General features: G+C 34.6%; 2 protein-coding genes across 2 annotated transcripts in view; one reads left to right on the top strand and one right to left on the bottom strand.

Moving 5' to 3' along the window:
* The window catches only part of LOC144853804 (peroxisomal carnitine O-octanoyltransferase-like), a 159707-nt gene that overhangs the window by 55787 nt on the left and 76574 nt on the right, over nt 1-27346 (bottom strand). The window lies entirely within an intron of this gene.
* Nucleotides 4556-27346, top strand: part of LOC144853800 (nuclear cap-binding protein subunit 1-B-like) — a 30496-nt gene continuing 7705 nt past the window's right edge. The window contains exons 1-15 of the mRNA XM_078711636.1: nt 4556-4694; nt 6194-6276; nt 8369-8469; nt 10354-10438; nt 12046-12273; nt 12767-12840; nt 12965-13034; nt 15524-15739; nt 18409-18509; nt 18801-18975; nt 19639-19766; nt 20318-20496; nt 21302-21430; nt 22371-22470; nt 22862-22955. Coding sequence (XP_078567762.1) covers nt 4649-4694; nt 6194-6276; nt 8369-8469; nt 10354-10438; nt 12046-12273; nt 12767-12840; nt 12965-13034; nt 15524-15739; nt 18409-18509; nt 18801-18975; nt 19639-19766; nt 20318-20496; nt 21302-21430; nt 22371-22470; nt 22862-22955 — 1809 coding nt within the window. The 5' untranslated portion in view covers nt 4556-4648. The remainder of the gene's footprint in view (nt 4695-6193; nt 6277-8368; nt 8470-10353; nt 10439-12045; nt 12274-12766; nt 12841-12964; nt 13035-15523; nt 15740-18408; nt 18510-18800; nt 18976-19638; nt 19767-20317; nt 20497-21301; nt 21431-22370; nt 22471-22861; nt 22956-27346) is intronic.

The raw sequence follows: 27346 nt of genomic DNA, 5'->3' as shown, positions 1-27346 counted from the left end.
TTTTCTGTGGCTTTCGCCACCCAATTTTTGATGTTGTAAATGTTATGTTTAGCACAAAAATCTAAATTTAACAGTGTGGCGTGTTGGCCGCGAATGATTAACAATATCATCTTTCCCACTACACCTGTACAAACTCATTTGCATAACAACGCCGACATACCAACGATGAGATATAAATTCTTTTCTAAACACGTAACGAAGAGAGTTATAATTCCATTTTTTCTTACATTAAATTGTTAGTCATTCGCGGCGGTCAACACGCCACACTGTTGAATTTTGATGTTGTTAATCTTTTAAATTATATTATCCTAAATTAACTTGACTCTCTAAATATCTCTCTTTCAAAATAAAAGAAAAACATTTTATATTTATTTCAAAAAAAAAAATCCGTAGAGGTTCGAACCCCAGCTGGTAGAGCTGGGAGAATCCAATCCAAACGATAGTTTCTAGAGCACTACCCGTTATGCCACAATGTACACGAGTAATGAAAGGTGACAATAGTATAGTCTTATACGAGCTTCATACGTCATTCTAATCGTTACGTCATAAATTTGCATGTTCATGACGTAATCTTGAGGAAACGAATCTAGTTTTAACGTTGCTATGAACCAGAGGGCCGGATAGCTCAGTCGGTAGAGCGTCGTGGAACACGATTATCGTGGGTTCAAACCCCATGCCGGTCGGTGGAAAAGAGTTAAAGCTATGCGAGCTTCTGTGTTTGGGGTTCACAGATTTAAACGTCCCCTTTCCACCACACATCATGAGGCAATAACATCAAAGCATCTGATGTGTGGTACCCCCAAGGCTGTGAGAGAGCCTTACCGTGCTAGAGGCAAGGGAGCACACCATCATTTTTTTTTTTGGCTACCTGCCTCTTTCCGATCTCGTAAATTTTATGTTTGGCGCCCTCAATTTTAAGAACACCTAAGTTATGTCAGAAAATTAGGAACAAATAAATAGAAATGTGTAAAGATGCCGATGCCTGGCCTGGCCAGTGTATTCTCTCTATTTATTTATTTATTTAAATACATATGCATTATTGTAATAAATAATTTTCACAATTTGTTGTGAATTTTTAACTTTGAACAAACGAAAAGGATTTCAAACCATGTACTACATTTTACTGTGTTTGAGCATGAATAAATGATATTGAATTAAGTGAATAATTGATAATGAGAAATCAAAACAACTGATACAATGAATTAAATGATGAACAATAGCAGCCTGAACAAGCCTGGCCATCCAACCAACCCATTAATTGCTACCCCTATACAAATATTGAACAGTTGGTATGCCGTGCGTTATTATGCAAATGAGTTGGTGCAGGTGTAGTGGGGAAGATGGTATTGTTAGTCATTGCGGTGAACACGCCACATTTTTGAATTGTGATGTTGTTATCTTTACATTAGAAGATTATTCAAATCATGTAAAAAAAAAAACGATTTCTCAGGGCGGGAACCTAGCAGATCCCCTCATTTAGTAATCTCGAAAAGAAGTCCATCTGGAAAAGAATCCCACCCAAGAGTACACAAATTGGAGGAAAACATTTGGCTTCACTTGGCCTTAGTGCTGAGGCAGGGAGAGCACACCATAACATATTTTATTTTTCTGTGGCTTTCGCCACCCGATTTTTGATGTTGTAAATGTTATGTTTAGCACAAAAATCTAAATTTAACAGTGTGGCGTGTTGGCCGCGAATGATTAACAATATCATCTTTCCCACTACACCTGTACAAACTCATTTGCATAACAACGCCGACATACCAACGATGAGATATAAATTCTTTTCTAAACACGTAACGAAGAGAGTTATAATTCCATTTTTTCTTACATTAAATTGTTTGTCATTCGCGGCGGTCAACACGCCACACTGTTGAATTTTGATGTTGTTAATCTTTTAAATTATATTATCCTAAATTAACTTGACTCTCTAAATATCTCTCTTTCAAAATAAAGAAAAACATTTTATATTTATTTCAACAAAAAAAAATCCGTAGAGGTTCGAACCCCAGCTGGTAGAGCTGGGAGAATCCAATCCAAACGATAGTTACTAGAGCACTACCCGTTATGCCACAATGTACACGAGTAATGAAAGGTGACAATAGTATAGTCTTATACGAGCTTCATACGTCATTCTAATCGTTACGTCATAAATTTGCATGTTCATGACGTAATCTTGAGGAAACGAATCTAGTTTTAACGTTGCAATGAACCAGAGGGCCGGATAGCTCAGTCGGTAGAGCGTCGTGGAACACGATTATCGTGGGTTCAAACCCCATGCCGGTCGGTGGAAAAGAGTTAAAGCTATGCGAGCTTCTGTGTTTGGGGTTCACAGATTTAAACGTCCCCCTTTCCACCACACATCATGAGGCAATAACATCAAAGCATCTGATGTGTGGTACCCCCAAGGCTGTGAGAGAGCCTTACCGTGCTAGAGGCAAGGGAGCACACCATCATTTTTTTTTTTGGCTACCTGCCTCTTTCCGATCTCGTAAATTTTATGTTTGGCGCCCTCAATTTTAAGAACACCTAAGTTAAGTCAGAAAATTAGGAACAAATAAATAGAAATGTGTAAAGATGCCGATTCCTGGCCTGGCCAGTGTATTCTCTCTATTTATTTATTTATTTAAATACATATACATTATTGTAATAAATAATTTTCACAATTTGTTGTGAATTTTTAACTTTGAACAAACGAAAAGGATTTCAAACCATGTACTACATTTTACTGTGTTTGAGCATGAATAAATGATATTGAATTAAGTGAATAATTGATAATGAGAAATCAAAACAACTGATACAATGAATTAAATGATGAACAATAGCAGCCTGAACAAGCCTGGCCATCCAACCAACCCATTGATTGCTACCCCTATACAAATATTGAACAGTTGGTATGCCGTGCGTTATTATGCAAATGAGTTGGTGCAGGTGTATGGGGAAGATGGTATTGTTAGTCATTGCGGTCAACACGCCACACTGTTGAATGTTGATGATCTTTACATTAGAAGATTATTCAAATCTTGTAAAAAAACAATTTCTCCGGGCAGGAACCTAGCAGATCCCCTCATTTAGTTTGAAAGTAATCTCGAAAAGAAGTCCATCTGGAAAAGAAGCCCGCCCAAGAATACTAAAAAATGAAGGAGCACATTTGGCTTCAATTGGCCTTAGTGTTAGGGCGGGTAGAGCACACGATAACATCTTTTATTTTTCTGTGGCTTTCGCCATAGAAATTTGACCCTTGATATGAATTATCATTCTTTTGGTTCTGAATTTAAGATAAATTTTTAAAAATTGTATAATCCTGCGTATTTTACGCTGCGCAACTTGGACAGCACCGAAAACCTTATTACGACATCTTCAGATACAGGTTTAATCTTCTGATATTGTTATACAATGTTATGTTGAGAAGATTGGGAGATACACGCACAGCAAAATTGGTGGAAAGAAAGAATAATAAGAAAAGATAAGAAAAAAAAAAGATCCTGACAATAACAAGGGGTTATCCGCGAAGTGCGGATAACCAAAAACATTTTCTCCTAGAGAATTTGTTTTCCATATTTCAAATTCAGTTCCATTTGCATCGTAGCAGCCTTATTTTAGTCGTGTGCAACGCGACTCTACAGCTCACTATGTCGGTCGGTTGGTGGTCGGTAAACACTAAGTTTAGCACGCGACTGCAGCCATGTATGGCCTTGTTCCAAATGTTCTTACCTCAGCCCCAGTGACCAAGGTGGGCCGAGGTCCTAGAGACTTTTATTTCCGGCCATCGAACAGCTCTATTTTTCCAAATGTTCTTACCTCAGCCCCATACATTTTTTTCCTATTGTGCCATTTTCGGAACATGGTGGGCTGAGATCCTGGAGGCACTAATAAATATATTAATTATTTCATTTGAAATTAAGTGCCATTTCCGGCCGGCGATTTGTTTTTTCGTACATAAGTTGGGGACCCCATGTGAAAGATAGCCGAACTACAGTACATACTTACTTCCTAAATATAACTAAACCATAACCACGCCTTATGGATATGACTATATGAATATTCATGTTTATTTTGTGACGTTTCACAAGGGGTCCCCAACTTATGTACGAAAAGAAATATCGCTTCCGGCCATCGAGCAGCTCTATTTTCCCCAATTTTCCAACCATGGTGGGGCTGAGGTCTTGAAGACATTGATATATTTTTAGGATATTTCCAAACATATTTCAGCAAAAAAATTCAAACATTTCCGTGGCTGTAGCAGGTTTTGAAATTAGTAGTGACATTTGCAATTACCATTTTCGCACCTCAGATATTGGGAATTATATTAATATTTATTACACACAAAACTAAAAATATAAATTTGTAATTAACGACATGTGATAAAAGTTTTGGCCCACTTTGTGTCAGTTGGGGTTTTACAGACTTTTTTTAATTAGGGCCACATTTTGGGGATTTGGCATTATTTTTCCCAATCTGGCATTATTTGAGACAGGCTACGGCATAATTTAAATTTTATCGCTGGCAACACTGCGATCGACGCCGCTCTCTCTCTCCCCATGCTGTGAAGAAATTCGTATTGTTTCTCTGCAACAGTCATACACGCATGATATGTTGAAATTTTGATTTTATAGAAAATAAGTTGAGTTGTTTCATTCTAAAGAAAATGTCTGCTAAAAGAAGAAAGTATAGTGGGGATGATGGTGACGCTGGTAAGTAAATTTATAAGAATCAGTCATCATTTTACGTCTGATTTACCAGGTAGTTAGCTAGATAGTAAGAGAGGGTAGGCCCCTAGGCCTAAAGCCTAGCTAGGGTGGTAGAGGTAGCGGGACGTTTCGGCCCTGAAAGGATTCGGCACTGAAACGATTGGTAGTGGGACGATTCGGCCCTGAGACGATTAAAACGGTAACGGGACGATTCGGCCCTGAGACGATTCGGCCCGGGACGATTCGGCCCTGGGACGATTCGGCCCGGGACGATTCGGCCCGGGACGATTCGGCACACTTAAATTTATCGGCTTTGATATGCATTTATAAGCATAAAATAAGCTTTTTTCTCCAAACTTTATTTTCAGAGAGACTATGGGGTAGTACTACTAGGGATAAAGATGCAATAAAGCAAACATTTTGAAAACATTGTCGAAAATGATCATTTTTTAGTCACGCGAACGATGTAAACAAGTTACGCCCTCTGTTGGTCGCTTGGCGAATGCACGAAATAAACAAGGTTTTCGAAGTAATAAATTGAATATAAAATTACGTTTTTTTAGTAATTTATTATATATATTATATCAAGATTGTCAATATCAATAAATACGGATTGTTAAACACCTTTAAAAACTGGATAAATACCAAAAAAAAATGAATATGAATTTGGTCTAAAGTGAGACGTTTCGACCCACAAAGTGAGACGATTCGGCCCAAAAGTGGGCCGAATCGTCTCACCAAAAGTGGGCCGAATCGTCTCAGGGCCGAATCGTCCCTGAACCATTCAGACGGGTGTCAGATGAAATCGGTCGTGATAAAATCAACATCCGATTTTATATGGAGCGCCGCTAGATACGCTTTTTATCATATTAGTTGCGTTTGATATCGATCGCGTTTTATTTTGGTCGCGCTAATTTGTATGGGACGCACTAGCCTAGATACATTTTTAATGAAAACGCTAATTATGATATTAATATAGAATTTCTAATAATACTATTGACATTTTTTTTACCTCGATCGTTATTATTTTTTAAGTACAGTAAATATAAATATTTATCTCATTATTTATAAATAATGTGTGTTTTCATTTTATCTTTACAAGTGTCAATGAATTGTAATGTGTTCGTTTAGAAAATCATTTTAAAAATGTTTTATTGAATATTGTTTTTGAAAAGATTGGCAGGCCACTGTTTAAAGTTTTGAAAATGTTGAAATAATTTAATAGTTAAACAAGTAGACGTGCCTATTGCATATTTTTTAATCACAGTACGAAGCTGAAACACGGATAACGTTGCAGTAGTTTTTAGCTGTACTGTAGTCCTCTGGGAATATAGCTGGCTAAAGCCGTGGCGCGAAAATCAAAGGCTGCAAGGTTAAATATGTTGCGTCTTATTTTATTGAATTTTACATATTCCCCCTGCCTAGTGTCTCATCTTGTGATGATTGAATATGATAATAATAATTTATTTATAAAGTAATTGATGTATTTTATTTATCGATAGGGCCATTTAGTAAACGAAGGAAATCTGTCCATGATGAAATTGAAGAAAGACTTGAATCTCTCATCACAAGGGTTGGCGAGAAGGTAAAAATCGTTTTTTTCTTAAAGTATTTGATTTCAATAAATTCAATATTTAATTTGTGAATTGTACTAAAGCTGTTATTGACAAAAATTGTTTTTATGATAGCCCTAGGCATTAGTCATTACAGTTACTGCAGGGTTCGTACGTGTCCTTAAATTCCTTGAAAGTCTGAATGGAAAAATAAATTACTTTTTTTAAGTACTGGAAAGTCCTTGAAATTTAAATTTGTCGTTGAATGTCATAAAAATTGTTATACTATAGAAACGTAATATAAATTCTTTGTAATAATGTTTTAAAAACACTTAACAAGTGTTGCTTAATTTTGTTGAATGACACCCCATAGATGGCCGGAATGGTACTTGTGCATGTAAAATTTTCCGGAAATGATACTGCATTGTGCACTAGAAAACAGAAAACGATCGTAGCTTATTTTCTCTGCCGGAAAACACACGCATCTACATTTATAGAGTTAAATGTTTCGTTTGTCCACCATAAATTACCTGTAACTGCTAAACGATATATTTTTTGTAGCAAAAAAGAACATAAGAATAAATAAAATCATATCAACCAGGACTGTTGCATGCTACACAGGATGCACAGTCAGTGGGTCCCACGTACCATCAACGATTAAGAAGATCGGGCCCATAAAGAAATGGGCCCAATCGTCTCTGAGATGGACCTGATCATCTGTCGGCTCAATTGTCCATGGTCCCTAGGTGGCCCAGTGCTACTGCACTTTCGCACCACAATCTCTTGACCTTACCCAATTTAAAAACATTCACCTGCTGGGTGGCAGTGATGGTGAGTGACCATAATTCTCCCCCCACCCCCTTCCCCATTTTAACTCATATATTTCAACAATAGGTTTGGTATTAGTCTTAGGGTTAAAATCACTACACGTACTGTATTACTTACTTGATATATACTTATTTAAACAGCCTTTTATGATTTATAATAGTCAGTGTGTGTCAATGTTTGTCCGTGAATGAACTCTAATCTGACCGATCTGTCAAATTGTCACTACTTTCAACTCTAGAGATTGTTTACATTGTCAAAATGTCGTCATATTGTAGTCGTTTCGTCCCTGAACATCCCAGTTAATTTGAACAAAAAAATAAAATAATAGTATACCTGAAAGAATTATAAATATGGAAAAATATACTCACGGACGTAACAATGTCACAGACCTAACTTCCTTGACATTCACAGTGATTTTGCAGTAAGCTTGCGATTGCCTGATTTTGTAGCCCTCAATTTTGCATTGGCGCGATGATGTGAGAGCGGGAGAAATTTTCATCGCCTGCAAGACTCACTTATCGGCCGCTCACCGATCTGGTATGATGTTGGCTTTTCGAATCCGGGACGATTCGGCCCTGAGACGATTCGTCCTGTGACGATTCAACCCATTTTTGGTGGGACGATTGGGCGATTTCAAAAGATCATTAAATATTTGTTTTTAATGATCTATTTATTCTTCAACTACAGTTTAAGTTAAAAAAAATCAAGCTAAGATACATAATTTGATAGAAATACAGATCTATACAGTTTATCAACATAGTAGCGTTGAACGATTTTTTGGTTGGCTAGCAACCATGCAGCGCCCTCTATCGTTGTGACATCACACCGCAGAACTCTATATAACATATACAGTGTACTCTGTAAATATTGTTAAGCTTTAATATCAGTAAATAGGTACAATTAGCAATGTAAACATATTTAATTCATGTCATAGGATGGCATAATAATTGTCGCTGTTCACATTTTATGTGGATGTTGCCTTTCAGCGGTTAACCCTAACTTGTCACGGTGACGAGTTCAAATCTTTAAAAATAAACTGAATGTTTTGTGCTAATTGCATGTCCCCATCAACAAGAGTGTTGCTGCTTGCAAGTTGCATAAACCATGTCCCAACAAGAGGAGTGTTGCTGCTTGCGAAATCTGCTGTAGTTAGCAGCAATTAATAACAGCTTTGTTTCAGATTAAGAAATTATTAAACAAATCGCTATCACTTTATTATAACAAATGATAAATTCTTTCATGCTACACATTCATATTACATTTACTATTACTGAACTTATTTTATCATTGTAACAGAGTACATCTTCATTGGAGAGTAACTTAGAAGGTCTCGCTGGTGTTCTAGAAGCTGACGTACCAAACTACAAGAACAAAATCATTGATATATTATCTGTTTGGTTAGTACTTAGTATAAACTAAATGTAAGGCTACACAATAATATGAAGAATGACATTTACTGCTTTAAAAACGCCTACATAATGTTTTAAGTTGAATGCACATGCCTTTTCCAACAATTTACTGTGATGAAAGTATTGGTCTAGTAACCCTAATCAATCTGCTGTTAATTAATAAATACATACAGAACTTTTCCCACAAAGTAGCTTTGTTACATTGTTTGGCTTCGTAACCTCAATAAACAACTTTCAATGAGCTACGTTCTGAACTTCGTAGGGAGTTTGTAACCTTAATAAAGATGTTCTTTAGTCAAGTAGCAAGGTGTAAAAATGAATGTGCTAATTTTGACTGGCGGAGGATCAAGTTGTAAATTACTAAAACATATATATTTTTCGTTGCCTTCGTGCATGTTTACCTACTTAACGGCGAATATAAATTTCCCACGATATAAAACGTAGAGACATGATCTAACACAATGAACTACTAGGCCAACTAATAAAAATAATTTAGCAAACGATGCCATCAAAAAAGATCGTAACAAATTCATTCTAAATATAATATCAGACCGTTTAGTTGGTCGCTCAAAAAGACTGCCGACAGAAGACTGTAATTAATACAGACCTAGTTTTTTTGGTCACATGGCATGAAACGCGATACTCTCTGTTTTACCGCAACATCTCACATGTTTGTTTTTTTTTAATCTGTACGAGGGGTGGCTGCAAAACAGTAATTAAGATTTTGTGTCGCATGACATGAAACTTAATACTCTCTCTCTCAGCTCTAAACTGTTCCCACGACTCGCATGTTTTTCCCCTCCAAATTCTGGTCAGGCCTTTTTCTTTACACATGTTGTATTTTGTTGTAATTATTTAAAAGGCCTATGTTAAGTCTTAACATGGAATATATATTTATTTTACATATATTTTGTTGGTGTCCTAGCCTAGGTGTTGTTTTTATAATTCGCTAACCCAATGTTGGATTAAATCATTTGTAGTGTAGGCCGCCGAAACTCTCCCTGCGTGAGCTGAGGCCCATGGGCCCAATGTTGTCTCGTCGACGGATGTCCAGCCAAATTAGGATAACCAATGCGCAGGTCTTTTAGCTTTAGATAGGATTTTAATTAGCGAAGAAGACATTGTTTGTTTGCATTGTCCATGCTTCTATTCTAAAGGCGATGACAATGGTGTTTACTAACCCAAGAACCATTTGCAAAATTTACTAGGGTTGTCTAGGCCCTTTCTTGAATCTGCCTATGAGTTTAGAACTTATTTTTCAGTTGTAATCTTTTTCCCCCTAATTAAAATCATCTAGAATGTAGTACACCGCTACGATAAACTATTGTTCAATATACATTAGTTGTTTCTATACGATCATTTTCACAACCCTACAATGTTCTTTGAGAAGTAACAAGGTGTGAAAATTAATGTCTTAATTTTGACTTATACTAAAAAATATGCACCTGTGCGTAAAAAATGTAACTTACCTTTAGGTGACCATGACGCACCCATGAGGCCAGATTTGCATTATATGGTGGGAATTGACTCTAGATACCAATTTACAGCTTTGTATCTTAATTTTAAACAATTAAGTTTGAACAATTCGACACCAAAATTATCTCACTAGTCCAGTATTTCCAGAGATATAGCATGTTTGTATGGAAATAGCGGCCATTTTATTGTTTATGCTAATTATGCAAATTGCTCGATGCTGACAGCCATCCAGAGTAAAAAATCTTCATTCTGATGGTATCGAGAATTAAAATCCATAAAAAAAAAAAATATAGAAAACATTGCAAGGTTATGGAAAAAATAGGCATTTTGGCTGCTGGACTAAATACTGAACTGTATATTATGTGTTTTGTTTGTAATTTTGACCTTTTATTGCAGTGCATCAGATTTACCAGAGAAGGTTACAGTTTATACTACTCTTGTTGGCCTGCTAAATACAAAGAACTATAACTGTGGTAGAGAGGTAACAGTATTAATTCGTTAGATACAGATGTCAATTAGTAATTACTGTAAAGCCCAAAATGTTCACGATTTTACATTTTCAACTATTTTGCGACCTTTTATTTTCTCGATTTGAGTTTCTTGTGTAATTTGTTGAACCAAATTGGCAAATGTATTTCGCCTCCGTGATGAACGTCAAACTTCAATTGAATAACATCGAGTAAATTACAGAATACGCGATTGTCAATTTAGGGATATAAATAAATAAATGTTTTGGCTACACAGTGGGTGACGCACGTGTTTAGTAGGCTCTAGGATACTGAACACCCCCATAATTACATGTACTCTACCAAATTATTGTTGTTTCTACAAAACGAACGGACGCGACGTCGGCTGGATAGATCTCTGTGGCGTTGGAGAGCATGGCGATGGTATTTTTGCCATTTGCGACACACCACAAGCGATTGACAGACGATGGGACCATGGACGATCAAGGTCAGATGATCAGGCTTTTTAAAAAACAGGGTACCAACGCGTGCGGACGTTCGAGCCCAACTTTGTGGACATTCGGGCTCAACTGAGTGGACGTTCGGGCCCAATATTATTAGACGATCAGGCCCATTATAAAATAAAGGAAAGGCGATCGGGTCCAAGAAAACTAATTGGATTTATAATTGTTCACCATATTATTATATATTATGATTATCCCTATTAAGGAGACATTATTGTTTTTCTATACCAAACACAATAAAAAATAATTCATTTAAGCTAAAAAACGAACTTAATTTCAATTTCTCTCTTGGCCAAACAATTTGAATAATTAGTAGACACAGATTATACAGTTACCAAATGACAATTTTTTTTTTCTTTTGCTTATGCCATCTTTATTAAACTCATCATTTTCTATCATATCTTTTTGGCTGAGTAGAGCCTAGCAAGCATTTTCAGTCGGTTGCAATTTCTTTTAATGTTTTAATTACACCTGAACAAACAATATAAATAATAATCAGGGTTCGTAAATTTTTCAAAGAATACATAATTAGAAGTTTATCGTAACTATTTTATTTTTTCCATATTTAGGCTAGGGCCTAGGCCTGGCCAACTAAGCCTAGACTAGGCCTGATCGACTGTAAAAAACATTGTTAGGAATTTTGCACGCCCTTTATTTTTGCGATCGTTGTTCAATCGCGAAAGTTGCGAAAATAAAAAGCGCATGAAAACGTTGGGCTTTACAGTACCCTGAATAGGAGTTAAGTGTACATATTAAAACATTGCCTGGTATTGCCATATATGTTTGTTTGACAGAAAAGTATCCCCTTAACTCTTCCACTGCGTATACCCGGTACTATCGGGTATAAACAAATGTCGTTGAACTGCGTATACCTGGTATTACTGGGTATGGGAAAAACAATGATTTGCCTATAATATATAGCACCCTCTATATGTTTTTGATTAACTTGAAGAAATTTGCAATTCATTAGAACAAAGTTTCGATTTCAACTTCTCTCTGGGGAATAGAAATCAAAATGAAGATGTCATTAGTCATTTTATGCATACGTAAAATTAGGATACGTAAAACGGAGGTTCTACTGTATATGATTTATTTAGTTTTTGCTCTTTCTTTGTTAGTTTGTAGAAAATTTGTTACGAAAACTGAAAGAAACTCTAAAAAATAGTGATTGGATTCGAGCTCATACCATAACACGTTTCATGGGTGATCTTGTCAACTGCCATGTGGTCGATCATGCGTCCATTATTGGTATGTATGAGACTTTTCTAAGCACGTTGAAAGAGGATAAAGTTCCACAAGTACGAACTGATTGGTATGTTTATGCTGTGTTATCATCTCTACCATGGGTAAGCTATTTGTCCATTTTGCTGGCTACACTGTCACATGAAATAGCACAGTTGGATAAACTGGTGGTAGCCACTGTGTTGTACACTCTTTGAAAAAAGAGTAGATGATCATTTCCTGATGTTCTGATTAATGCACCACCAAAACTACCCCACCGGAAACAAATCTACGGACTTAGTAGTATATCCTTGATTGTTTGATTTGTAACATGTAGCATGCTACTATTGCTATTATTTTGTTCCATTTATACTGAAAATGTATGTGGGCTCAGGAGCCAATATCTGAACACGACCTTTTTTAAAAGGTCATGTTCAAAAGTGCCAGATCCATTTGCATTCAAACGGCAGATATTGTGTTGATGATATAACCAAAATTAATTTTTAAACTTGCTGTACACTAGAACGTTATGTAATTGTAAAACAAATAATTATCTATCTATTAAACTTAAACATTCATTACAGTATATTTGTTTGATATATTTCATTGTTTTTGCAGTCAGCACATGAACTTCATGATAAGAAACCTCAAGAATTTAATAGAATATTAAGCACAATAGAAAAATATATTGGGTAAGATTACAAATGTTTATAGAATAAAAAACATATTCTTTAACATAATTATTATAATGATGTTAGTTGTTACAGTAATAAAAAGAAATTATGAATTTTACCATATTTTGATGTTTTTTTTCAGTCAGCGTAAACATAATCACATGGCAATGCTGAGGGTCTGGTCGTTAGATGTTCCACATCAGCAAGAAGATGTAAGCTAAGAAATTAATATGCATTTCAGCTTTTTCATTACTGTGTTAGATTATAAATAGACAAGGAGGAAATGAAGATGGATTTTATTCGGCTCGGCAATTTGTCAGACCATTTTTTTATATACCATTTTAGAACGCCGATTCCAAATATATATATTATATGGGCTGTATATGGTGTTTTTGAGAAAAATGATCATTTGTGACCAATTTTTTGATCACAATAATGATATACGCCATTTCTGATTTTTTTCAAAAAATTATAAGCCTGATAATAATTAACTATACTACAATGTATTACCACACACTATATACTATTTTATTACTATATTAAATTTTAACATTAAAATCTGCTCCGCCAATCCCAATCAAAATAACTACACCCTCAGTCTGATAATAATTCAGGCAATAAAAACTACGTATCTTCAAAGGTATAAATAAGTCACGTAATGAAGTTTACAATTAATGTTAACAAATGATTTTGTTTTTCTGCCGTATTTGCAGTTTTAGTTTGAAATAAAATTGAATGAAATGTATTTTCTTACTAGAATACATGCTTGGTTCATGGACTATCGGGAGTAGAAAAAAAATCGCTACTTGAGTCAATTTGCCAGAATTTTGATTAGGTGCATCGCAAAATTTTCTGGCAAAGTGTGGCAAATCGCGAAAATTTCTAGTGAACACACTTTGTAAATAAATCGTAAAAAATAAATATTTATTGTTTCTTTTGCTTATCTGGACTCATTAAGTAGATTTTGCGATACACCTGTGACGTCACAGCAATTTACGTTGACGGCTGTACGGTGAGCACGTGCGGCGATATCCTTAATCTCGCGATTGTTCTGAAATCATATGTACATCCCTAATACGTTGTAAAATATGGTCCTCGGTCAAGTTGTCCTTTAAGACAAATATAAAAATGCATATTATGAACAATATGAGACCAAAATGAAAATCCTAAGACGTCGAGTAGTTATCGAGATATTATCAAGGTCACGGTTAAAAGGTTAGAAGTGGTACTTCTGGTAATTATTTGATGAAACTAAATAAATATGTATATTATGAACAATTTGAGACCATAATTGAGTTTCTAGAGTAAGCAGTTGTCGAGATATATGATATAGGCAGCCATTTTGAAAAAGCGCCCCCATTCGGTAAAAAACACATCTAAAAGTTAGTTAGTGAAAGTAAAAAATCAAACTTGGCAAAATTGCATAAAGTAAAATACAAATTCTGCATGACTAAATGATTTATAAATATTTTGATCACATGATTCAAGTTTCAATTTCAATATCAACTGAGATACAGCCTAGAATAGGGAAAATCATGTTGACAAAAAAAATATTAATATAACAATAAAAAATAATTTATCGATTAAATCTAACCTTTGTGTATTCTAGAATCATACTGTGTTGTTATTTTTTTTTATTTTTCAACTAAAACAAGTAAAAAAATAAATTTTGTAAGACTATGTTTTTGTAAGATGTCGAAAACTTGGTAAATCTTTCGCCTGTAGAATCCTTCCTATGCTGCCATTTTCTAAGCGAAATCTGGCTTTTTACTATGAATATAAAGCTTTAATTTAAAGAGGTGTATTTCTATTGGACAATGATTTCAGTTGTTCTTCATCCTACCAATGATAATAACTTTTAGTGATATAAAAATTATATTTTTCTTAACGACGAACGCCGTATCCGGCGCTGTGATTGGCCAATTGTGCTCACATGGCTTGAAAGCTCATGACTGTGCATGCTCACAATGTCGTAGCTTTCAAAATTTTACCCACGTGTGCAGTGGTTCAGAGGAGAAAGCAGGACACAACGCGAGAGCAGTATATACAGAGATTTTGCATGTTACTGAGTAATATAAAAACAAAATAATTCCGGAATTTTATTAACATCTGATAACTAGAACAATAATAATAAAAGCGTGTTCTCCGTGTCCTCTTGTCCGTTGCTAGAGCATTCATTCAGCCTCGCTGTTCAGGAAAGGCCACCACGGCCCAGCAGCGCGTCGATAAACTTTGAACGCATATTTCTCCGAAACATAATCCAAAGAGTTCCAACACATACGTGTTTTAAATTTCACATAACTTTGTAAGTGAAAGTCGGATTACAATAATTTTTTTACCATTATAAAACAGATAATTAGCTGCATAACAGTATATTATCTCAAAATTTTGCGACATGTGACTGATCTGGCTTGTCCCTGCCACTTATATATTTGGAATCACCGTCCTAAAATGGTGTATCAAAATATGGTCTGACAAATTTCCGAGCCGGATGATTTATTTCCTCCTCGTCTAACTTTCACAAAACACAATGGGCCTGTCATCCCCATTGTTTACCATAGCTACTGATGCCTAAAAAAGTAGCACCCTCTATGTTTGGGTTTTTTAAAATCTCCCAATATTTCATTTAACTAAGTTGGTTTTGGGGTTTTTTTCCAGGTATTTAGACCTATTGAATTTCATTTTCCTTTTTTTTCTTTAGTACATTGATTCACTTTGGGCACAAGTAAACAAAATGCGTCGAGATAAATGGCAGGAAAGAATTCTACAAAGGCCCTACCTAGCATTTGATGGCGTCATGTCAGAGGCCCTTCAGCATACGTTACCCAAGTTTACCCTGCCTCCACACTCGCCAGACATTTTATATCAGCCCCCTAAAGTGGTCTACAGGATGTTTGATTACACTGATGTTCCAGAGGTAAGTCTTCTATTGAAATTATTGCATCTATCCCAAAAGAAAACGTTTTTGCACAATGCATGGTGGGAAAGAATTGGTGGAAACAAGTCAATAGTGAATGTTTCTCTCCATTAGGGTGAAAACCAATAAAGCTCCAGGTCCAGATGACGTAGGTTGTAGAGTTTTAAAAGACTATTGCAAACAGCTTTCTAGCATTTTTTCCTTCCTTTTTAACTGGTGTAAAATTCCCATTATCTGTAAAATTTCCACAATCTGCCCTATCTTTAAAATAATAATGATTTTTAATGATTACAGACCTATTGCTTTAACAACAGATTTCAATTTGCTTACACTAAAAAAAGAGGTGTTAATGATGCTATTATCGCATTGTTACACAATATATTTACTCTCATTTAAATAGGCCTAACACTTAAAGCTTATTTGTTGACTTTTCTTGTGCATTCAGCACTATTAAAACACAATGGATAAGATGCTTAAATTATGTGTAAATCCAGCTATTGTTTTATGGTCAAAAGATTTCTTAACCGAAAAGTATCAACAAGTTTGATTAAATAATGTTATATCTGGATTGTAATTGTAGTTTTGCGTCAGGGAGTTGAGTGATTAGATGTTTTGGCCTACTCTGACGTAATTTGTACTTTAAAATCGTTAAAGTTGAAAATAAAATAGCAATGACGATGATCGAGTCGGACCGCTAATATTTACACATTTTTACACGATCGTTCATAGTTTCTTGGTTCTCTCGAGCGTTGCTGGGACACGCGGCCGTGAAGTGTTGCAAAACTAAGGCCGGCCACGCACAGCCGGGCCCGCGTGAAAATTGAAAAAGTTACGGGTTTTGATGCTTCAACCCAGCCTAGGACATGCTTTCGTTTATATCTTAATCTAGGCTTGCACTAAAGACAAAAAATAAATTTAATTGGTTTAATATTATAATTTAATTTGACTTACACTTATTTTTTTTAAATATCAGACCTTAAAAGTGTACAAAAAAGGTGAAAAACATCGTCGCGTTGTCAAAATTCAAGAATTGTCAGCGCGTACCTATTTTTTCACAAACTGCAATGACGTAATTTGTGGACCATTTGATTAGTCAGTTTAAACGATCGTAACTATCAAAGTTAAACCGAGTTCAACTTTAACGATTTAAGATTTTAAAGATGTATTGTCCCTTTGTCAAATTCAAAAAAAATAAAAAATAAAAGATTTCGAAAAAAAGTGGGTCATTTTGAAGTATCATAATAGTTATTAACTTTCACCAAAAATTAGTTGAAAAAAAAATAATTTAACTGAAATACAGACGTTTTTTGGTTCAAAAAATAACTTTGACTTCCAGTCACAGTTTTCGATCAAAACATATCTCATAATGCAACGCGCTTATTTGGCTACTCTGTATGCATAATCATAAAACTTCCTCGCGATTTCGGTGAAAACACCTTCTCAACCGTGACGAGTTGTAAACAATCCTAATTAGCATCATGCATAATGTATAATCATGGTTTGAAATCTTTGTTTACTTTCGCTCGCGACGATTTTCCAGACGAAATGTAATCAAATTAATTTAGCTGTTAATTACGTAAACCTGTTGTTTTTGGCTCGAATTTTCGACTGAAAGTGAATAACTTTAATATTACTTTGATATGGCCAATTTTAATTTAGAATATTCTGACCTTCATTTTTTTGTGTTTCAAGGGACAATACATCTTTAACAATTTTAAACGTTTTTACCCCCTTTTCCTGTCAAGTTGTTGAATCTGTCAACTCAACGCAAGTCAACGCAACTTAACGCAACTTAATGATCGACAGGAAAACAGGCTTTAATGTCACCAGTGCAAAACTGAATGAGATACTAGAGCTTAGTTGCATTATTAGTATGTTTAGAAGCTAGGCCCTATATTATTTTCAAAATTTGAAATGAAATATCAATATACCTAATAACAAAACACTAGATTTATCAATGTTACTTTTAGTGTCCATATTACCCTCAACATCTGAACGGTCTAGTATCTTGTCCTCGAGGTTGCCATCTTCAGAGTTCCAACTAATGTCGAGCACTATTAAATACCTGAAACATTTCCATCTGAAAATCCTCCATCCACTTTTCAGTGTACGCAAATTCCTCATCCTTCTCTATCAATGCTACAAATGCTTCATGAAAGTCCTCAAGTTCCGCAACTTGTTTTTCCAATTTTTGGATCAGCTTTATTATTTCTTCTGCATCTAAATTTATAATATTGGATGTTCTCATCTTTTTCATTATGAAAAGTTTTCCAACACAATTCCAGTAAACAAATTTCACATACAGATTCATGTTGTATTGTTAACCTTGCTATGCTACCATTTTTTTTCCAAGTCTCAAAACAATGTTATTAAATTCAACTCAAAACAAATAGCAACAATCACAAATCATTAAAAAAAGAAAGGCTTCATTTAGTGGCGGTTTCATTTTTTAAAATTTGTAGTACTACCAACGGCCATTACAAACTGCCTGTTTCAACAACAAAAAGAATTGAAACTGCCCCACGCCACGCCATGAATACAGTTTTGTTCTATAGTAATTTACATAAAGGTGTTCAACCATTTAAGAATAGAATTAATGCAACAATGAACTAATTAAACTATTCTTCTGAAAAAATAATCTTAATATACTGTATTTGACTTTTTATTAGGGCTCTCCCACATTGCCAGGTATACATTCTGTTGAGAGGTATTTAGTAGAAGATCACCTGGGAATCATCATAGATAACTTTTGGAAAGAAAGAAAAGAATGGTATGTACATCTTGCATTTCAGACACAAAATTGAAATTTTGAAGGAAATTATAACAATATTTATGACCTAATATTAAAAGGAAGTTGATCCAGTAATTACAGTCAATATATGAATAAAAACACTAAAAAATGATGTTTCTCCAGTTGAATTTGTATATGTTTTATTTAATTAATTCATTAATTTATACAATTGAGTAAACTAGTCTAATTTCAGAATAAATTATATGCAAATAAAACTAAATCATATTTGCAACAATTACCAGTAATCTCATTCTCATATTGTTTTTGTAGTGCTGCGCAGTTAGTGAGCTTTCATGCCAAACACAAGGTACCACTCAACTACATGATAGTAGAAGTTATATTCTCACATTTCTTCAGGTTGCCAGCCTCACCACGCATTGAAATCTTCTATACCTCTTTATTCCTGGAGCTTTGCAAACTGCAGCCAAGCTCCTTACCTCAAGTTGTATCCTTTTCTGCTAATCTAACAAGTAATCTTGCCATTATCCCTGATCTATATGCTGCATAAATAAACTATATCAATATACTTTAGTTCTATTATAAATTAAATAATTTTTAGAAGCTGAATTTTTTTTTTTTAAGTAGAAATATGTAATAAAAGACAAATTGTGCTTTCAATAAATTGGTTATAATACATATATTTAATACATTAATTTGAAACGATAAAAAAAGATAAGGAAACCTGAGAATGAGAAAAATTCTTGATCTCTGGTGTTGGTGTGTATGTGAGGGTGCGTTTACACAATTTAGGGACTAGTGCTTTTCCGTTATACCACGCCAAGTGTGTTAAGAGTAGCTATCCAGTCAAATTTGAACAACACCATGACAGCCCCAGTGGTTTAATGGTTAGTATCTGCATATTAAGAAGAAGGTTCCGGATTTCGAATCTCAGTTATGGAAACTTTTTCTCATTTTCACAGATTTTCTCATCTTTATCATTTAAAATTAATTAAGAAATTAAGTAGAAGTATATCACCAGGCGGTTTAGAATTTGTTCTGTGCCTGTGATGTTTATGTATAATACGTTATTATAATTGGTCAATTTTGAAAGTTTACCCTTTATATCTAATAAACACTGCTGTTGGTTATTGTTTTAATGGTTTATTAGCTTGCTCAAGCAGCTGAGATGATGTATGATCGTCTTGACTCCATGAACCTCAGTATTATGGATCGTTTTACTAACTGGTTTGCTCATCATCTTAGTAACTTTCAGTTCAGATGGAGTTGGGATGAATGGCAAGTATTATTCAGCTATCGGTCTCGACAAGTGGTTTCTTGCAAAACACAGTTGCTTTATATATAGAACATCATACCATCTGATAACACAAAAGAAGGAATTCAGATAATTGTTCAATAGATATATGTAATAATGTTGCATGAATATCTCCCTAAATAATCCCGCTTTTACATAATGTAAATGCTATGTAACAGAATCATTAGAAAGATATGTGCAGATACTGCTGTTATGTTGATGTAATCTTTATAGGTCTATTACCAAGTTCACATCAATGTAATACAGAAATGATTTTACATGTTTGTACCAATGTTACAGTTTGATTTATGTATGTGTGAATTAGTTAGCTTAGTTTAATTGCTCTATTCAAAATTACCCTTTATATTTTTTGCACCTAGCCAGGGCACAAAGTTAGTTTGCTTTTCAGTATAGTTTACATGCTATTAAAGCAGCTTTAGTCTGAGCCCATACACATTTTTAAATGTTATAAATTCTGTTTAAATGAATTGTGAATATTTTAATATTAGAAATATATTTTTATAAATCTTAACAGGACTGATTGCTTGAACTCTGATCCTGAACTACCTAAGCCCAAGTTTATTAAGGAAGTTTTGAAAAAATGTATGCGGCTGTCGTACCACCAGCGAATTCTGGACAATATTCCTGACAGCTTTTCTTCTCTTATCCCAAAGGAACCCAAGCCAGTTTATAAGTACAAACTAGAAGGAGCAAGTAAGTACTGGTTGTGGTTTAATAACATTTTTTGTTTTATTTGATGTATAAAACAACCAAAATGTTCAACATCGTGGAACTAAATATTTGTCTTCTCTTCTTCAAAATATTATTGCCTCCAAACACATACGAAACTGAGATACAGTCTGTTGTGGAAATAATTCAGGCGCTATGTGCCTAACATTTCGTGCACCCTGTGGTGTAATGTGTATACACACAGTAGGGATTCCATTAACAATAAAGTCTAAGGCCATGCATCTGTACTGTTACTAACTTTAAATCAATTTTTGTACTTTTTTCAGTCAGTATATGTATCTTAAATTCCCTGTATTGATCTAGTTAATTAAAATAGTTTTTGAATGAAAAAAATCGGTGCCGTATTAAGCATTTTACAAAGTAGACGTTTTTTTCGTATCAAGCTTTAAAAACACAGGCTGTTAAAATGTTTTTAACGATGCAATCAGAATAGCTTATCTAAGAGATTATAACATTATGCAATCAATTAGCTTAATTACTTAAACACATGTAATCTTCCTAATCCTTTTTTTCCACAAAACAGACTGTATCTCAGTTTCCCATGAGTTATTTGTGTTTGATAATGTTTTAACCTAAAAAACAAAGCCCAACAGGGGCTGTTTCTCATATGATTAAATAACTGGTTAAATACATCATTATCTGAATTCCATTTTCTTGGCAGCAGAAATTAATAAAGTGACAGTTCGACTGACCGACATAGAACATTGGGTTGACCTTTGCAAAGTCTTGTCCATTTGATTGCAGATACTAATTCACATTTTGTCTTTAGGTCAATTACCAGGCAATATGATGGCTCATAGATTGATCGATGCATTCAAATCGAGAGCTACACCTGAAGATGTAATCAAGTTATTAAAAGACACGCCCAATCCAAACAAAGATGAATATGCATTTGATGGTTAGTTTATTCTTTATGTAAAAGTAATTATTTTTATTTTATTTTTAAAACCAAAACCAGCAGAAAAAATCCACCACTTACAGCATTATTAGTCAAACTTGTCAAATTTGTTTATGTTTAATTTGTTTTATATAACTAATTTTAAGATGAATGAATATAAATGTATACATTGTATTAGAGCAGTTTAATGGTTTAGAGATTGTTTTACATATTATTTCAATAAAGTACTAAAAAGTATTGACATTTCAGTTAATTAATACAAATCGGCCATGCAGAACATTCCTGTACCCTGTGACTGATACAGATTACTGAATTCCACTGCTTATGCTAAGATGAAACAAAATAGATGCATATAGGTAGACAGTATCTAGTATTGGGTCACCACAATCATCTTTATTTATCTTTCCTCATCACTATCTAGGCATTCTAAGGTTTATATACCACAATTACTTGAGCACTGTGTTAGCCAATGCTTAAGCTGCAGCCAAGCGGTTAAGACAGTGGAACCGTAATCCATAACCATAAATGTAAATGGGGGAATAACCTGCGACTTGCAGCCTGCTAGGCTGAATTGCACACAGGTGTGGACGACACATGCTACAACTTTCTACTCTCCTAAGGGTCCCTTCGTGTCGAGTGCTGTGACCAAATGGCGCCCGCTTGTCTGTCCACAACGACAGGGGTGGAATGGACCAGTACACAAGGGTAACCCCCTACTCTTCCGAAAGATGTACTGGGTTCATAATATTTTCAAGGGTTTGAGGCTCACTTCATGGTTCTGGTGGTATAAAAAGTCTTTAAGAAAAAGACTATAAACCGTAGCTCCAGTGTACAGACATTGCATGAGCAATGATCCATTTTTTGAAATTTGAACTCGTATATTATACTATTAATATTTTTTTTCTCCATTTAACATATTGTACTTATATTGTTCATGTAGATGATTCAGGATTTAATCCAGTAAAGATTGACATCTTTGTGCAAACATTGTTTCACTTAGGCAGTAAATCATTCTCGCATTCATTCAGTGCACTTGCAAAGTAAGTATTTCTTACAGAACAGCATCCAAGTGGTAGAACAATTTATGAGCAAGATTCCTTGAAGCATGGATTTAGCTAGAGAAGTACAGGGGTGGATATCAAAAAGTTATAGGTGGGTGGGAAATTAGGCTGAGTGGAGTGGAAGACCTAAGCTATAGACTTGGTAGGTAGTTATTCACCATGCAAAGCTTTAACCAAAGTACTTTCATCCACCTCCGCCTAGCACAATTACATCCATGAGAGTACAGCTCAAGTGTTTGGTGCTATAAAAACTAATGGGATAATATTTTTTAATGTAAAAATTGGTATTAATGATGTAGAATAAAACTCTGAAAGAAAATAAATTAATAAATAATGTTAATTTTTATATTTTTTCAAAAATTTTGAATAGATTTCACTCAGTGTTGAAATCATTAGCAGATTGTGCTGAAGCTCAAGTATATATTTTGCGTATGGTACATGAACTTTGGCGAAATCATGAACAGGTAAGAAGTGAAGAAAAAAAAAAATAGTCAAAATAAATAGTTCACAATTTACATTTCCACAAATGACCTATTTTAAATTATTGTTTTAGGGAACAATATATCTTTAATTTAACCTAATGCATGTTTTATTACAATTACCAAGCCTACCCCTACTTTTGATAAATTCTTGATCTAAATTTGGCATTTGGGTATAAGCCCACCATTAATTTTTAGATCAGAGTGCAGAGTAAACCATTGTTTGATTGCTGTTGTAGGCTAGGTTAGGGAGGCCTAGAGTTGAATTTGTTCCAAAATCTACTGTATATTGCAATTTTGTTATTTAGTATAAGTATTACAGTAGATAAATAATTATGAAAACTTTAAAGACACTAGACCTATGTTTTTGTTTACCTAATTTGAGGTCACACAATACATGTTATGTAAAAATAAATACTATATTAGTATATTATTACTATATTATTATATTATGCTATTGCGATAATTGTTTTAATTTTTAAACAGTTAAAAGTGTGAAAAATAAGTTGATTTTAATCATTTAAGCGGCCTGCTATAAATCCCAACATGCATCGCGTGTGGATTGATATTTTCATATTGTGATGTGATGCACCCAATTAAAACATGTAAACAAATAAAAGAATCGTAACTTCTCAGAGAAAACACCAGGTCTTCCCCATCCCCCCCACGGATTCTGCCAAAAAAGAAAAGACAATAGAGTAGAGAGGTTTCACAAGGCTATGAGTAGGCTATGAGTAGGATAACGAAAACGGATACGTCACGTCACATTCTTTTTACTTCACCATTGCTAATACCCTTCCTCTTCATTACAGATATTGATATCAACTTGGCTGTCTTACTTTTAAAGCTTTTTTTTAGTTTCTTCCCTTTTCCTATCTTTTCTTCTGAGATGGCCAATTCTTTTCATTTTTTATTCTATTTTGTGCTTTATTTTTATCTATATTATAATAATATATAAACACATCAGGCATAGAACATTAATTCTAAACCGCCCGGTGATATATAATTTAATGTAATTAGTTTGAAACGATAAAGATGAGGAAATCTATGAGAATGAGAAAAAGTCGTCCCAACCGAGGCTCGAACCCGGAACCTTCTGCTTGATATGCAGATGTCCTAACCATTAGACCACTGAGGCTTTCATGGTATTGTTCAAACTCGATTGGATAGCAACTCTTTAAAACCCTCGGCGTGGTACGGCGGGACAGCACTAGTCCCTCAATTGTACGCACACGCACCATAGATCAAATTGATACGCCCTCATCTTTCAGTATTTTATTCACGAAGCGAGATCACCAAAGAGATACTTTATATATATAATCAGGCATATAACATTACTTCTAAACGGTCTGGTGATATACTGAAATTTAATTAAATTAATTTGAAACGATAAAGATGAGGAAATCTGTGAGAATGAGAAAAAGTTGCCCCAACCGAGGAGCCATTAGACCACTGATGCTTTCATGGTATTGTTCAAACTCGATTGGATAGCAACTCTTTAACCCTCTCGGTGTGGTAATATATATATATTTATTTTAATACAAAATATTGAGGACGCCATCCAAAATGCTGCTGTGGTAAATTTGAACGAAGTGCAGGTATGTGTTGCCAAAGATGGCTAAACTATTTTTGGTGTTTCTTGGCTGCCTAGGCCTAGCATAACATCAAAGCGAGTGAGGACTTTAAAAACTGCTATATCAAAATTGAGGCGTTTTTAATAAATTTCTTTTCGTAAATTATTCCCAATAAATCTATAATTATATTACAATCATGAATCATTCCTGATTCAATGCAAAAATGTGCAAAATAGATCAAAAACTATACTTGTTTTGTAGTTACGAATATGACTGGTGATATTCGTCAATAGAATATGAAATGGGGATCAGCTCAAAAGTTTCACAAATGTGTGACGTATCCGTTTTCGTTATCATATTCTTAAGGTTGCGAAACCTCCTAATTTAATTCAGCAACAAGACGTCAGGCTGGGCCTATAGCTGGAGTATGATGTTCATACGTTACTGCTCTTTACCAGCTTGGCCTACAAAACTAAGTCTAACTAAGCTAGGCCTAGAAACGTCTACAAGAACTACATCACGAGCTACTTAGGCTACATTGTTTTTCTCTTTTTATCATAATTAACCTTAGAACGCACATTTAAGACAAGAAATGGCCTGGTTTAATATTTTTAAAGTTATATATACCATCTAGGTCGTGCCCACAGATGGTTCTCGAATACACTAATTTTAGCGTTAAAAAAAACTGGCGAGTTCAAGTGTATGTAACGCAGGACTATAATACATGTCTAATAAATAGACATGGTGATTTATGTAGTCAACTAAAATTAGCAGCCTGTGAATTACTTCCGAAAGAGAAACTTGTCACAAAATGAGTCCAAATTTTGTAGTCAAATTTAAACAAACCTAAAATTGCGATCGAAGCTGGCATCAGTACTATTATTGGTACATCATTTAACAATAACAACATATATTGATTGTGCAATTTCTTTTATACCTGGTTTGCGGGGGTTAGGGTTAAGGGATGGGGAAGAGGATGTGTGCAAAGGGACAATTTTTAAATATATTCATTATCCACTCGGGAATGAAATATTTGTTTTCATGTTTCTATATATAAATTTACGTAAGGGCAAAATTCGGTAAATCGGGCGTAACTTCTAGAATGTATACTCGATGGTATATAAAGTTGGTACGTACTTTCAATACTGATTTTAACCACCTGATGTAACCCTGTTTACCAATTAAATTGAGTTAGATAATTAGTTATTGATGATTAAAACAAATTTAGGTTCAACGATATGCCCCAAATAGGGGTGTTTTCTGATTGTGGTATACACTATCTAATGGATGTCCATCTTGAAAAATACCCACACACATTAATACGAGGATGCTTTGCATTTACCTATCTCCTTCTACAATAATTATTTTTAAAGTGGAGCTACACTCAGACTTTCTCAGCTTATATTATGTTTAAGTATGTTTAATTGAAAGTGATTACATACAAAAAACAGGGAAGATATGGCAATATTTTACAAAAACTAATTTCTAAAAAATCCGTTGCAAAACGTGTTACACTTAGCGACTGACGCGTTTTAGTCGCCGGTGAACGCGTTGGTGAAATGTCTCCCCTTTGGTAAATTATGTGTTGGAAAATGGCGAATCAATTTTATACCAGGGAGTTGTAAAGTATTTTTTACAACTCCCTGTTTATACACACAATTAATACGATTTGTTTAGGCCCAAGTAATATTTCCGATAAAAATGTCAGCATAATTTACATGTAACATCATGATTTGCACTGTACAACAACAGCATAATAATCTTAATCAGATTGCTTATTAATTTTAAGCTAGGCCTAGCTAAATCGTCTGCTCAGCCTAGCTAGCTAGGCTTGAATTCATGTCTAGGTAGGACTGTAGTCATGGGTTCGAAAATGCTTGGTCGTTTCGTCCCATTTATCGTTCCTGGGTTTTCTCGCACATTAAGAATTGTGAAACACAAAATTCTCTACAAAACAAGACTGGTATTGCTCAGAATAGTAACGGATGTGGAAGCTTATGTCTGACTGAAAAGCAACTATTCCGGCACCCTATCATGGCCCATGGGTAGGCCGAGATTGGGTGCCAGAACAAACTTCACTGCTGTAAGGCTATCCGGCAGCCAGCTAGAGGCCAAGCAGCATCGTTACATACCTAGACTCTAGTAGGCCTAGCCTAGGCCTAGCTTTATTGAATATATCCACGTCTTTCTCAAATCTCGTTAAATTTGACATTTTAGTAATAATCTCATAATCACTTATTACACTGTGAAACATGATAGGGTAACATCCAGAATGTTTTAATATACTTTTCGCCCATCAAAAATAACATCGCGACAATAACAGATCGCCAGCTGCAGTGTGAAAAATGTCGTGAGAAATGTGACGTGATCATACTCCCTAGCAAAGTAAAAAACCCAATTGGACCCAACGGGGGAAAGTGTCTATTTACGCAAAATTGCGCAATGTATATGCAATAACAATATCAGAAATAAAAAGATCTGGAAAAATTACATATAAAAACATTTTACATTTTTTAGGAATATTCAAATATACCCCCCTTTTGCATGTAAAAGAATAGGAAATTACAAGGTATCCCCCCAAAACGCAAAAAGGCGTGATTTTCAAGAAAATCATACTCATTGAAAAAATTTTCAAAAAAAATATGAAGTATGAGGGATGATATTTTTAAAGAATAGTTGAAATGTATGAAAAATAGCAATTTCTGGGTGGAGCTCCACTTTAAGTTTGATAGATATAATATACGTTTATACAAATGTATTGATTTGCGATGAATGGAACATTCCAATCTCCCAGCCTCAGTG

The sequence above is a fragment of the Antedon bifida genome, chromosome 10, assembly GCF_963402885.1.
Source record: "Antedon bifida chromosome 10, ecAntBifi1.1, whole genome shotgun sequence".
NCBI classification, from domain to species: domain Eukaryota; kingdom Metazoa; phylum Echinodermata; class Crinoidea; order Comatulida; family Antedonidae; genus Antedon; species Antedon bifida.
This window is presented reverse-complemented; position numbering and strand designations above follow the sequence as displayed.